Source organism: Schistocerca cancellata, chromosome 2 (assembly GCF_023864275.1).
Source record: "Schistocerca cancellata isolate TAMUIC-IGC-003103 chromosome 2, iqSchCanc2.1, whole genome shotgun sequence".
NCBI classification, from domain to species: domain Eukaryota; kingdom Metazoa; phylum Arthropoda; class Insecta; order Orthoptera; family Acrididae; genus Schistocerca; species Schistocerca cancellata.
This window is the reverse complement of record NC_064627.1, coordinates 41,128,476-41,143,094: the sequence shown is the minus strand read 5'-3', so window position 1 is coordinate 41,143,094 and position 14,619 is coordinate 41,128,476. Positions and strand designations below refer to the sequence as shown.

Below are 14,619 nucleotides of genomic sequence, written 5' to 3'. Positions count from 1 at the left end.
GTTGGATCACCTGCTGCACTAGCTACGCGTTGCCCTCTGTGGTTGCCGTACGTGGTCGCCCTAACTTTCCAGCACGTTCATCCGTCACGTTCCCAGCCCGCTGAAATTTTTCAAACAGATCCTTTATTGTATCGCTTTTCGGTCCTTTGGTTACATTAAACCTCCGTTGAAAACTTCGTCTTGTTGCAACAACACTGTGTTCTAGGCGGTGGAATTCCAACACCAGAAAAATCCTCTGTTCTAAGGAATAAACCATGTTGTCCACAGCACACTTGCACGTTGTGAAGAGCACACGCTTACAGCAGAAAGACGACGTACAGAATGGCGCACCCACAGACTGCGTTGTCTTCTATATCTTTCACATCACTTGCAGCTCCATCTGTTGTTGAAAATTGTAACTACTGTAATTTCGAAAGTTTGTCCGCCTGAAAATGTACTGTTGTCCCAAGCATATTGCAACAAACGGTGTATTTCTATCGCTGCTCGTTTAGTTTTTATTGCCGTTTCAAATATACCGGTCATTTTTGAAACACCCTGTATATAGAAAATCCACTTCCATTAAAAAAAAGAAAAGAAAAAGATTTCTCATCATTGCCCTATGTGACGTATATTGTCAGTGTTGGCGAAATAGGTTGTTTACTATTTCTAGCTTTCTATTCAATTAATTTCACGAATAAGCTCAGCCTTAGTGCACTGGTGGAATTATTGCAGAGAAGTAGATTGAAGTGCTGTATTTCAGTGCTATGACAGTTACATGAGTTTGATTTCCTATTGCACAGAGTGTTATAGTTAAAGTGCAACTACTCACAGAGGTCCAGTGCGGGTTGTTATTATCGTATGGCAGCGAAACTTGGTAGACATTCCAATGCGTTAATGCGGAACAGATTTACTCTGGAAAAGCGATTAGATCCAACTTTGGCACCAGGTGCAAATATGGCGCAGTGAATTGAGAAAAGACGTATAGCAATGTTTCCATATGTACTAGATGAGGGACATGGAGTGTGCAGGAAAGGTAAGACATGTAGCAAAGGCACGATGTTGATTTTACATTTAACATTATTAAATGCTGCTTCCAAAATTCGTTCAGTGTGAGCACTGGAGACGACGAGATGCTGTACAGCGCCAGATTTGCACCTGGTGGGCAAACTTGGAACTAAATTTTTCCTGGCATATATGGGTTGTGCATTAACGCCTTAGCTTACCGCCAAGTATCTATTAGCAAATTCCTGTCCACCAGCAAAAATCGCACTTCGTTGTGGCACACTACCAGCAAACCCTGTCGCGTAATCGTACTCACTGCTCACCTTTCCATGTTGGTGCATCCCGTCCCCGTAGTGGGAGTGGTGGGCAGTAGGGGGGGCGCCGGACTGCTGCACGACGTCCGGACATCCCTGAGCTACTTGGAACGTGGCGTAGGGGCTGACGTCACGGAACGGCAGGCAGAGCGGCGGCCCCTGGTAAGCGCCTCCTCCGGCCGACGCCGCAGCTGACGTCACCGTTGTGGCCGCCTGCGGCGCTTCAGCACTGGGCCGCGTCTGCGGCGCCCCCACCGACCTCTCCCCCAGCTCTGACGGCGGCGCGGCGTCTGCCGGCTTCTCTGTGAGCAGATGACGCCAAGCACCTGGCACTCACTGTGTCGTATCAGGAACTACGTAAGTTTACTAAGGCATCAGAACAATATCAGGAACATAGAAGTGCTAAAGAAACTGGTACACCTGCTTAGTATCGTGTTGGTCCCCGTGATCACGCAGAAGTGCCGCAACACCATGTGGCATGGGATCGAGTATGTGTGAAGTAGCGCTGGACGGAATTGACACCACGAATCCTGTAGGGCTATCCATAAATCCGTAAGAGTACGAGGGGGTGGAGATCTCTTCTGAACAGCACGTAGCAAGGGATCCCAGGTATGCTCAACAAAGTTCAAGTCTGTGGGATTTGGTGGCCAGCGGAAGTGTTTAAGCTAGGAAGAGTGTTCCTGGAGCCATTCTGTAGCACTTGTGGACTTGCACGGTGTCGCATTGTCCTCCTGGAATTTCCCAAGTCCATCGTAATGCACAATGGACGTGAATGGGTGTAGGTGATTACAGACAGGATGATTACTTACGTGTCACCTGCCAGAGTCGTATCTAGATGTATCAGGGGTCCCATATCACTCCAACTGCACACGTCTCACGCTATTACCGAGCCACCAACTTGAACAGGGCCCTGCTGACATGCAGGGTCCATGGATTAATGAGATTGTGCCCACACCCGTACACTTCCATCTACTCGATACAATTTGAAACGAGTCTCGTCCGACCAGGCAACATGTTTCCAGTCATCAACCCAGGCGAGGGGTAAAGCTTTGTGTAGTGCAGTTATCAAGGGTACACGGGTGGGCCTTCGGCTCCGAGAGCTCATATCGATGATATTTCGTTGAATGGCTCTCACGCTGACACTTGCTGATGGCCCAGCATTGAAATCTGCAGCAATTTGCGGAAGGGTTGCATTTCTGTCAAGTTGATCGATTCTCTTCAGTCGTCGTTGATCCCGTTCTTGCAGGATCTTTCTCCGGCCGCAGCGATGGCGGAGATCTGATGTTTTACCGAATTGCTGATATTCACGGTATACTTCATTGCTAGCTAGGAGATTTTGTGCCCCATCATTCGTGCGCCGACTGTAACACCACGTTCAAACTCACTCAGATCTTTATAACCTGGCTTTATAGCAGCAGTAACCGACTAACAACTGCGCCAGGCACTTTTATATAGGCGTTGCCGACCGCAGTGGCGTCTTCTGCCTGTTTACATGTCTCTGTATTTGAGTAAATATGCCTGTACCAGTTTCTTTGGCGCTTCAGTGTATCTTGCAAACGGTAGATGCAGGAGAATAGTAATATTCCATCTTCCCAGATTTCTGAAAGGTGTTGAACGTTATCCCACCTCTTAGAGTGCTTAGTGTTAGTGGTTTATTCGATGATTTCACTTCATATTGCTCTTTTTTTAATAATGTAGTTGTCTTTTCGTTACCAAAAAGTTTCCAAGGGAAGGCTCGAGTCTTCTGTAATTTCCACTAATTTCCAGTTGTCCTCATTCCGGTGTCCTTCCTCCAAAGACAGTATTAATTAATACGTAAAATCTAAATGGGCGCCAATAACACTTTTGGACCTACAATAAACTGTTGATGGTTAGGAACCCGAGGTACTTGTATTCTGACTGACTAAGCTCGAGTAAATTGGTAAACACTTTCACCTGCAGTATCTTTGGCGCTGTTTTTCTGTCAGTTATTCTTTCTACTTTTCAATACGCAAAAGATTGAGGAAGTTACTTCACGCTTAGCCTGTGCTCCTAACGTTATTCGAGACGCAATTTTTTATGGGTGCTCATTTAGATTTTTTAATCGATTGCTAGTGTGTGATTCTTCAACTTCTCCCGGCGTATTTCTCGCTCGAACAGTCCACGGGTGTACTGCCGGTCCATAGTGTCCAACGAGCACAATATTTCGGCGATCAGACATGTCGCCATCGTCAGGTGCGCTGACGAACTGAGATCCTGAGGGCGGGCGGCCGTCCTAAATCCCCTTCTGTTTAATGGAGAATACTGTGAGCATACAGAAGGAGTCGCAATGGGGAGCCGACTTTCACCTGTGGTCCGGAATTTCTATATGATTTCGAGGAGGAAGCTTTAGCGTCATCGAAATGGAAACCTACTTGTTTTCTACGTCATGTTGATGACACGTTCGTGATATGGCCCCATGGAAGGGACAAGCTCCTAGACTTCCTTACACACCTGAACTCCATACATCCGAACATCAAATTCACTATGGAGACCGAAGCAGAAGGAAGTTTACCATTCCTGGACGTCATGGTCAAAAGAAGAGCGGATGGCACCCTGGGCCATGGGGTATACAGGGAGAAAACGCATACCGACCTGTATTTGCATGCAAATAGCTGCCACCACCCTTCGCAGAGGAATGGGGTACTAAAAACACTGGTGCACAGGGTGCGCACCATCTGGGACGCAGAGAGTCTGCCCCATGAGCTCGAACACCTCAAAACTGTATTTCGGATAAACGGGTACTCGGAATGGCAGATCAGACGCGCTCTCCGCCCCACCTCTACAGTACAGCGTGTGGAGATGGACGAAGTAAACCAGGAAGAGATAGCCACCGCCTATATACCGTATACTGGCGCACTATCGAGGAAAATACGACGAATATTGAGGAAATACCGAGTAGGAACTGTCTTTTCCCGCCCAATAAAACACGAGCATTATTGGGAAGTGTCAAAGACGATCTCGGTTTGCGGAAGGCCGGCATATACCAGATTCCCTGTGGATGTGGGAAGACTTACATTGGACCGACAGTGCGCGCCATTGAAGATCGTTGCCGAGAACATCAGAGGAACACTCGACTTATGTACCCCAACAAGTCGGCAGTCACAGAGCACTGTTTGTCCGAAAATCACCAAATGGACTACCAACATACCAAGGTCTTGGCACAGACATCTAAATACTGGGACAGTGTCTTAAGGGGCTCCGGAAAGGCTCAAAATCATGAAAAGTTCAATTTTTACTTTTTTGCGTTTTCTGAATCTGCAGACTATTACCTTTTAATAGATATATAATTTATTCAATTCCGAAGACTACAACTATTTTTAAATTTTTTTTGAAATGTGTTCACATGGGCGTGACCCACTGTGGCGCTGTTAAACTGCTGTCAAATGGTGTTGTTATTGATTATAAATTATTATTATTATTATTATTATTATTATTATTATTAATTATAATTTGAGTGTATAGGACACGTACAGAAGTGAATGGGAACAAGACTTCGGCGACTGAAAGCTTCGTACAAAAAACAAAAACTCAGTGATGGTAAAGGGTTGGATGGGAAGGGAAGGTTAACTGACAGTGTAATTGACAAAATACAGAACTATTATGGAATGGCTATTAGGCAAAATACACAAAGTGTCGACGAAATGAAGAAGGCTGTTTGGGCTCTTGTTTTTCATACTTCTTCAACCGATGAAAATCCCCAACATAGCTTGTGTCCCAAAGAAGAAGACAGTTGGTGCAAATATAACAAAGGATTGCTAACTGGTGAAGTGTACACTCATAAGCATAGTCTGCCTCATGCAATAATGGAGGTGATGAAACCTATTTTCAGAGACTTAGCAGCACCTGAACTGTTGAAAAAGTGTATTCACGGAAAAACTCAAAACCCCAATGAAAGTGTAAATAGTGTTATATGGTCGAGAATCCCCAAGACTGTATTTGTTGGAATAGAAACACTTCACTTTGGTGTGTATGATGCTGTTGCGACTTTCAATGATGGCAACATTGTAAGGTGCAAGGTATTTAGAAATATGGGAATGAAGATAGGTTCTAACATGGTACGAGCGATGCTTGCTTTAGACAAGCAACGCCTTCGGGCTGCAGACAGGGCTGTAAAGAGTCTAGAAATACAAGCAAGAGTAAACAGGAGGAGGAACAAGAGGAAGCTGGAGGAGTTTGCCCAGGATGAAGATATTCCATCCTATGGACCTGGAATGCACTAAGAAGTTAATCCAATCTTTGTCGCTCGATTCCCAAAACTTTTATTTTCTCATACTAATTACATGTTTTCTAAGGATCTTCCAAAGATATTTGTTTCAAACTTTCAGTAAATGTTACACAGTACCTTCTGCATAATTTAACACAGCCTTTTTCCAAAAAACTGTATATTTATGAATATATAAATAAAAAATTGCAAAAAAAATGTTGTGAATTTTCATTACAATTGAGAAAAAATCATCTTTAATAAATGAACTAAAATTTTGTAAGATCTCTGTGTTAAGTTGTAGCCCATATTCCAATAAATAATCTGTAAAAAGTTCAACTTCCTACCTCAAATACTTTGTGAGGAAAGATGTAATTTATAAGGGTTATTTTAACATTGCAAGTATAGGGCGTTCCGGAGCCCCTTAAGAGAGGCTATCGAAATTCGTACCAGGGACGGACTCATCAACAGAGATTGCGGCTATAGCCTCAGCAAGGCCTGGGATCCAGCACTGAGTCTAATTAAAAAGAGGCTCACTAAAGAAAACGAACGAGCGACGAGGCAGTTACACCGACGCCACCGCAGACGCCGACGCCAGCCTCTCAGCGACCGCCGACGCGCGGCCGCGGGCGCGGACCGCGGAGAGAACGCCTCGGGGGGGGGCGGGGGGGGGGGTGTAGGACGGTCGCCCGCCCTCAGGAGCTCAATTCGTCAGCTCACCTGACGATGTCGACATATCTGATAGCCGAAATATTGTGCCCGTTTGTGCCCGTTGGACACTATGGACCGGTAGTACACCCGTGGAGTGTTCGAGCAAGATTGCTAGTGTGTTTGGAAGTCATATTGCACCTAATGGCAATTGAAGCAGACTGACAAGGAATTATGGGCGACTGTGGAAGATTTGTGGAAGACTTTTGGCATCACAGAGATAACTAGGAAAGTCCTCGTATGAAGATATGTCACTAGAGAAATCATTATCACTAGGCACAAGAAATAAGTGGAAAATTAGCGAATATAGTTTCATTCGCGTGGTGTGGATTTGGAAATAATAACGGTGACACAACATTCGCAGAAGGTGTAATGGTTTGCTTCAGACCGTTTTGGTGTTTATTCAATAAACTGATCAGATAATAATAACATATGATGTGGATATAAGGTTTGGTTTTTTATTTCTTCTCCCATTAGTTGTTAGACCCGGTAGTTTTAGTATTAATTATGTCTCTGGATGCAATGTGGCGTTATCATTGGAGATAATAACTAAAATGCGACCATATGAAATAGCTTTAGAGACAAGCGACTGGACTACTTGGTCGTAGTGCACGGTGAGTTTTCATCAGAAACGAAAGTGCATCCGATGGATTCAAAATAAGCGTCGTATAACAACTAGTGTTCTCGCCCTTTACAAACAATTTATCAGATAGGGCCATAAACACCATGGCTGCTCCCTGATGACGCTGTTGTTTGCAGGAATGTATTGTGTATTGCTGTAGGACGATCACAACGTAGCGTAGAATGACCTGGGCAAAGTTTACACGTTGTCTATAGTATGGCAGCTTTCTTTACATGAATTTGCTGAATAATGTCTATATATAAGAGATAAAATATATAGTTCCCGATACTATGTTAACGGTTGATGTCTGTAAAAACGTCTCATCCAATAAGATACTACACTGACTTTAAACTTTGAACCTGCAAGGTCAGTAGTAGCGAACGTGAGTGTAATACATAGATCAGTTGGAACATTTCTCGGAAAATGCAATGTATATAAAGAAATCGCATGCACGACTCCCGGGCGACGAATTTTGTATTAATGCTACAGTTTTTCAGTCATTATTAAATAAACATGATAATAGAAATGGCTCTGAGCACTATGGGACTTAACTTCTCAGGTCATCAGTCCCCTAGAACTTAGAACTACTTAAACCTAACTAACCTAAGGACATCACACACATCCATGCACGAGGCAGGATTCGAACCTGCGACCGTAGCGGTCACGCAGTTCCAGACTGTAGCCCCTAGAACCGCTCGGCCACCATGATAATAGAAACCAAACGATTTCACAATCAGACTACTAGAAGCGTAACAAGTCTTTATAGCCCGCACGAGAGTGTGACAGGGATGTTAGTGCAAATAAATGGAAATGTGACCATCTGGGACACATTTCGGTAACCGGTATCTGACGAACACCGTGCTGCAAATTCTTCCTCAACGACCATGTGTGACGGGTTGGCGTCGTGAGAGTACGAAACGATACGATAGACCGTGCACATCGCATTGCAGACAGTCATTTTTCCCTCGCTCAGTGTGCTAATAAAAGAGAACAGTCATTTGAGAGTATTTGTTCGAAGAACCGTGGTCACGCACTATATATAGTTTTTCGGAGTATATTTGTCGATCTCCAGGAAATCCGTATCCCAGGGGATGACTGTTTAACGTCTACAGGCAAGGGGAATGTGAACTTCTAATCAATTAAGTAGTTTAAAGGCGACACGGGATAAAAATTTCTTGCAAAGTATGAAAGTTAATCGGAACAGCATTAGCGATACGCTATCCACTGCTGCATAAATGGACTCTTCAGAATTCTGTATGCATTAAGATCCATCAAGCATTCGACTGAGTGGCACACCAAAACTTACTAACCAAACTACGACCACACCTTTTACCAAACGAAATTTGTGACTGGATTTAAGATATCTTGTTAGGGATGTTATTTTGTATGGAGAGTCATAGACAGACCAGGAAATAATGTCACGTGTTTCCCACGGAAGTACGGAGGGAACGTTGCTATTGATGTCGTACACTAATGACCTGGTAGAAAGTATCAGTAGTACTATCTGATTAAAGTTGCGCAAACATTCAGTGAGAGGTGGAAAAATTACAAAAAGTTGCAAAGACTGGTAACATACTTCCAGTATTCACTAATTTAAAAGTGGACACCACACAATACGAAAAAATGTGGCATCATACCATATCAAAGCGTCACGATGGGACACAGTTAACTCCTACAAATATGTGGGTGTAACGGTTTGTAGCGGTATGATGCTGAGTGACAATGTAAGGTCAGTCGTAGGTAAAGCAGATGGCAGACTTCTGTTCATTGGTGGAATACTAGTAAAATGCAGCCAGTCTGCGCCGGAAATTGCTTAGAAACACTCATACATCGCGTTCTAGAGAACTGCAAGTGTGTAGGAAAGAAGGACAGCACGAATGGTCAAATGTTGGTATGACCTGCGCCAGAGCGCCACGGGGATGTTGAAAAGCAGAAAAGGCGGTCACCTGAAGGTAGTTGTCAAGCATCCCTAGAAAGCATACTTACAAAAGTTTCAAGAACCTGCGTTAAGTAAGGAATCTAGTACTAGCCTACAACTCTCTGTTCATTAGAATAATTGCATGGAAGGCAACTAAGGAACCATTCCTTTCACGCTCTGCACTTGATTGGAAAGCGAATAGTCTCAAATAGCTGTTGCAATAGGATGCGCCCTCTGCCTTGGAATTCACGAGGGTTTGCAGAATATAAATGTGAATATAAATGAGAATTTAGATGTAGATCATCGGATATACTCATCCATTTTATCTAGTCTCGTATCAGAGACATACATATTGTACACAGTTATGGCTATATTAGTTTCACGCAAAAGTCTGCTACTTCCAATGGATTTTCTGTTCGTTGACGAATTTCATCTTCTGTGCAGGAGACTGAAGGTAGTCGGCATTGAAGCTTATGATGAACTGTCTAGTCTTCTCCACAGTCACACAGAATGTCACCTTGATCAATACAGCCTCATCTTGCCAAACTAACCTTTGACCTGCAGATCCAGATCTCAGTCTATTCAGGGACTTCCAAGTCGTCCAATTCTCATCACAGGCAGGATGCAGAATTTCTCAATCTCTTTTCCAGCCAGAGGACGTACGCCGCAGTCCTCCATAGATGCAATCTAGTTTTTTCAGCAGTGGGTCTAAGCGCCGCCGACGTTCTAAGGGAACGCCTCCTTGACTTCAGTCGTTAGCAGTTTTCAATATCATCTACCTACCTTTCATTATGTTGTAACTTTCGCCTTAACTTATTTCATCAAAGCCAGCAAAAATCGTCTGTGGACCATTTTCTGTTAGTACACCTCGCTTCATATCCTGTTCCATTCACATTTTATTTTCATTGCAATCTTAATTAAATCTTCGTCTCCAGATTATCCCATCCATGAATGTTTTCCAATTTTTCCTACTAATTTCGGAAGCGCTCGTTGTGCAACCATCAGTATATGAATGCTTTCCGGACTTGAGATCTATACCTCACTAGAATATATCAAAGTAGGTAGTAAATACAAATTGTAAGTTTTTATAGCCAACAGCAGCCGAAGTTTGGTCTCAAAAGCCGTATTTAATTTACAAAAAGCCCTGCAAGTCACTTCTACTCTTCTGTTAACGTCTTTCACTGTTAATCCAGATGTTGTCTTCAACTGTTCCATGTTCGAAAATTTGTTAAAATGCAATGTATTAATAGCCAATTTGTACTATTTCCTTGACGATGTATTGATTGTTTATTACTTTACTCGTATCACAAGTGATTTTCAGTCCTAAAAAGTTTTCACTTAAATATTTCATCCCTCGAAGTCCACGTACAATCTAGCCGTAGATAAATATAATGTCTTGCAACACTCTTATCGATATTACCTGTAGTCATCATATCCATCTCCTATATTATATTTTTCTCGATGTGACTTCTGCATCACCTTGCTCTTTGATGTAATCACCTTACTCTTTGATGTAAACACTGTGTAAATGTTTTATTCATTATTTATGACCATTTATGTAATTGTAATTAATCAACAGATGTAATTTTGAAAGTAATATTCTGCAAAATAATGAAAATGTTAAAACTTCATTTGTAATACTGGTTCATGCATAGCGCATGAAGGTTTGTAGTCGTGTAAAGTACAGGAAGAAGTCCCTCTACAACGGAACTGCCTTGGTGAGTATGCTCCTTTGTGGCAAGAGCGAGACAGTGGCTAGCAGGCAGGCGTTCGCATCTTGTGAACTGAACGAGGCAAGAAGAGCGGCAAGGTTATATGATGTGGCCTCGGATGTGGAAGTAATTTAGCTTGGTATTCATGGCATACTTTGGTTAGCTCTCTACTACGAAATACCGACGCTAACAAGAGAATTTTTAGAGCTTGTTGCACGACAAGAGCCATGGATACTTTTGCCATTCCTTTTGAATAGCCGCAGGAGATCGGCACTGCCACCATATTCACCTCAAAGAATCAGCTGAGTACTGTACGTAACTGCAATGACCAGTCATGTGGTTGCCTACTCAATAATAAGTTTGTGTTCTTTAAACTTTGTGTTGAGCACCCGTATTTTATTCTTATCCATTTATCTGGACAGGGTCCTTTTCCAAGTGCAAATACTGGCGAGTACCCTATTTTATTGAAAAGAAAAGTAATTACCTTCCTTCAGAAAATCTAATAACTTTTTGGAGTAGTAAATTTCTTAATTATTCAGTGAGCCTAAAGAGTCGCGTTGTGCTGGACTGGGGTTCAAATCTCCGACATGTCATTCCGATACTGATTTCGTATGGTTTCCCTACGTTACCTGAAGTGGAAGTCGGGATAGTTCGCAGGACTCGGCTTTCACATTCCAGTTCCCTGTGCTCCAGCTCTAAGCCCCAGTTTTTCTTCAGCATTACTTGCTGTAATACAGTATTTTGAGATATTAAGGTACAGAATTTTTAAAAATGAGTCTCTCTCCATTTGGATGGTATGAGCCCATATCTAACTAAGGAGTAGATTGCAGGATCATAAATATTTTGAATTTCAGTGGTGTCATCAAATAATGCTAGTAACGAAGTCGTGTACACTGAGGTGGCGAAAGTCGTGGGACAGCAATATGCAAATATACAGATGGCGGTAGTGTCGAGTACACAAGGTGTAAAAGGGCGGGGCACTGGCAATGGTGTGGTTTGTACTCAGATGATACGAGATGATTGTGGCCGCACGGCGGGAATTAACAGATAATTCAGTGGACGAGAGCCTTCACTTAACAACCGAGAGCAGCGGCGTTCGCGTAGATTTGTCAGTGCTAACAGACAAGCAACACTGTGCGAAATTACCGCAGAAATCAATGTGAGACGTACGACAAACGTAACCGTTAGGGCTGTGCGGCAAAATTTGAAGTTAATGGGCTGTGGTAACAGATGACCTACATCGTCTGCAGCGCATCCCCTGGGCTTATCAACATACACTCCTGGAAATTGAAATAAGAACACCGTGAATTCATTGTCCCAGGAAGGGGAAATTTTATTGACACATTCCTGGGGTCAGATACATCACATGATCACACTGACAGAACCACAGGCACATAGACACAGGCAACAGAGCATGCACAATGTCGGCACTAGTACAGTGTATATCCACCTTTCGCAGCAATGCAGGCTGCTATTCTCCCATGGAGACGATCGTAGAGATGCTGGATGTAGTCCTGTGGAACGGCTTGCCATGCCATTTCCACCTGGCGCCTCAGTTGGACCAGCGTTCGTGCTGGACGTGCAGACCGCGTGAGACGACGCTTCATCCAGTCCCAAACATGCTCAATGGGGGACAGATCCGGAGATCTTGCTGGCCAGGGTAGTTGACTTACACCTTATAGAGCACGTTGGGTGGCACGGGATACATGCGGACGTGCATTGTCCTGTTGGAACAGCAAGTTCCCTTGCCGGTCTAGGAATGGTAGAACGATGGGTTCGATGACGGTTTGGATGTACCGTGCACTATTCAGTGTCCCCTCGACGATCACCAGTGGTGTACGGCCAGTGTAGGAGATCGCTCCCCACACCATGATGCCGGGTGTTGGCCCTGTGTGCCTCGGTCGTATGCAGTCCTGATTGTGGCGCTCACCTGCAGGGCGCCAAACACGCATACGACCATCATTGGCACCAAGGCAGAAGCGACTCTCATCGCTGAAGACGACACGTCTCCATTCGTCCCTCCATTCACGCCTGTCGCGACACCACTGGAGGCGGGCTGCACGATGTTGGGGCGTGAGCGGAAGACGGCCTAACGGTGTGCGGGACCGTAGCCCAGCTTCATGGAGACGGTTGCGAATGGTCCTCGCCGATACCCCAGGAGCAACAGTGTCCCTAATTTGCTGGGAAGTGGCGGTGCGGTCCCCTACGGCACTGCGTAGGATCCTACGGTCTTGGCGTGCATCCGTGCGTCGCTGCGGTCCGGTCCCAGGTCGACGGGCACGTGCACCTTCCGCCGACCACTGGCGACAACATCGATGTACTGTGGAGACCTCACGCCCCACGTGTTGAGCAATTCGGCGGTACGTCCACCCGGCCTCCCGCATGCCCACTATACGCCCTCGCTCAAAGTCCGTCAACTGCACATACGGTTCACGTCCACGCTGTCGCGGCATGCTACCAGTGTTAAAGACTGCGATGGAGCTCCGTATGCCACGGCAAACTGGCTGACACTGATGGCGGCGGTGCACAAATGCAACACCGCGGCCAACACCGCGGTTCCTGGTGTGTCCGCTGTGCCGTGCGTGTGATCGTTGCTTGTACAGCCCTCTCGCAGTGTCCGGAGCAAGTATGGTGGGTCTGACACACCGGTGTCAATGTGTTCTTTTTTCCATTTCCAGGAGTGTATTTGTTGCACCCTAGACGCCTGGACAATCGTGGCCTGTTAGGTTAGTCCCGATTTCAGTTGGTGAGAGAGCTGATGGTAGGATTCGAGTGTTGTGCAGACCCCACGAAGCCGTGGATGCAAACTGTCAAGAAGGCGCTGTTCAAGCTTGTTGTGGCTCGATAATGGTGTGAGCATGGTCTGGGTCCTCTGGTCCCACTGAACCGATCATTGACTGGAAACGGCTACTTGGAGATCATTTGGAGCCATTCATGGACTTCATATTCCCAGACGAAAATGTAATTTTTATGGATGACAATGCACCATGTCTGTGGGCCACAATTGTACACGACTGGTTTGAAGAACATTCTAGACAATTCGAGCAAATAATTTGGCCTCCTAGATCGCCCGATATGAATCCCACCGAACATTTATGGGACATAATAGAGAGGTCAGTTCGTACACAAAATCTTGAACCGGAAACACTTTCGCATTTATGGGCAGCTATGGCTAAATTTTTCTGCAGTTTAGTTGCGTCCATACCACGTCGAGCTGTTGCACTATGCCAGGCAAAACAAAGTCCGACACGATATTAGGAAGTACGGCATGACTTTTCTCATCTCAGGGTAGATTTCATTGGGAGGAACTGTACATTATTTTCGACCATCTTGCTTCACATTCTGCTGTTTTTAGGTTGTGGACACTATAAATTTAGCATGACTGTAGTAGTACAGTTTCGATGACTGGAATGTCAGATACTATGGAACTTTTAGTTATGAATATACCACCAGAGAACGCTATCGGGCTAAATAATCTTTACCAAATTGTATGTACGTTCTTCAGAAAGGAAGTCATATTTCATGGAAGACGAAAGAACTGTACAATCAACCAGTTTGTACTTCAGTAAATTGCAACCACGACTTATGCTCCACTTTACGTTTTTATCGCCTCAATATTGGCTTAAGACACCTCAGCCAGTGGCCAGTGGCATGGGCACAGAAATAATTCTGCTTTACGGCACCAGCTTGTTAAACATGATTTTTTGATTATGGTAAAATGCTTAACATTTATCATGACCTTTTCCACAATACGTTAGTTTATATAACTTAAGGAAATAAATTTATAATCATTGTATGCGACTATAGTGAAGGCTGCCTCCCTCGCAAATTTTATCTGTCTGAGGAGGTCGTTAGAGAGTTTCCGAAAACGAGTATATTGAACACCCAAAAGGGCGAGAAGATAACGTATTTGGTGCATCCTATGAAGCTGAAACATTTCACTCCGAAAATGAGAGCAACATTGTAGCCTGCAAGATGCTCACTTGGACGAAAGTATTTATTAACATCATTATGTGCATGTGGAATTGCACATGTAAAATTGATAGGAGCAAGAACTAAAAGTAGTAGCACCATGGACAAGACAAAGCAGAAATATTTGTTGGGTAGGCATCACATTTCAGTGGTTATGATGGCAGACAATG

At 44.3% G+C, this 14,619-nt stretch overlaps 1 protein-coding gene across 1 annotated transcript in view; it reads right to left on the bottom strand.

The window, feature by feature from the left end:
• LOC126150481 (Down syndrome cell adhesion molecule-like protein Dscam2) overlaps positions 1–14,619 on the bottom strand; it is a 171,791-nt gene that overhangs the window by 12,398 nt on the left and 144,774 nt on the right. The window contains exon 13 of the mRNA XM_049915879.1: positions 1,305–1,597. Within this exon, the coding sequence (XP_049771836.1) occupies positions 1,305–1,597 (293 nt within the window). The remainder of the gene's footprint in view (positions 1–1,304; positions 1,598–14,619) is intronic.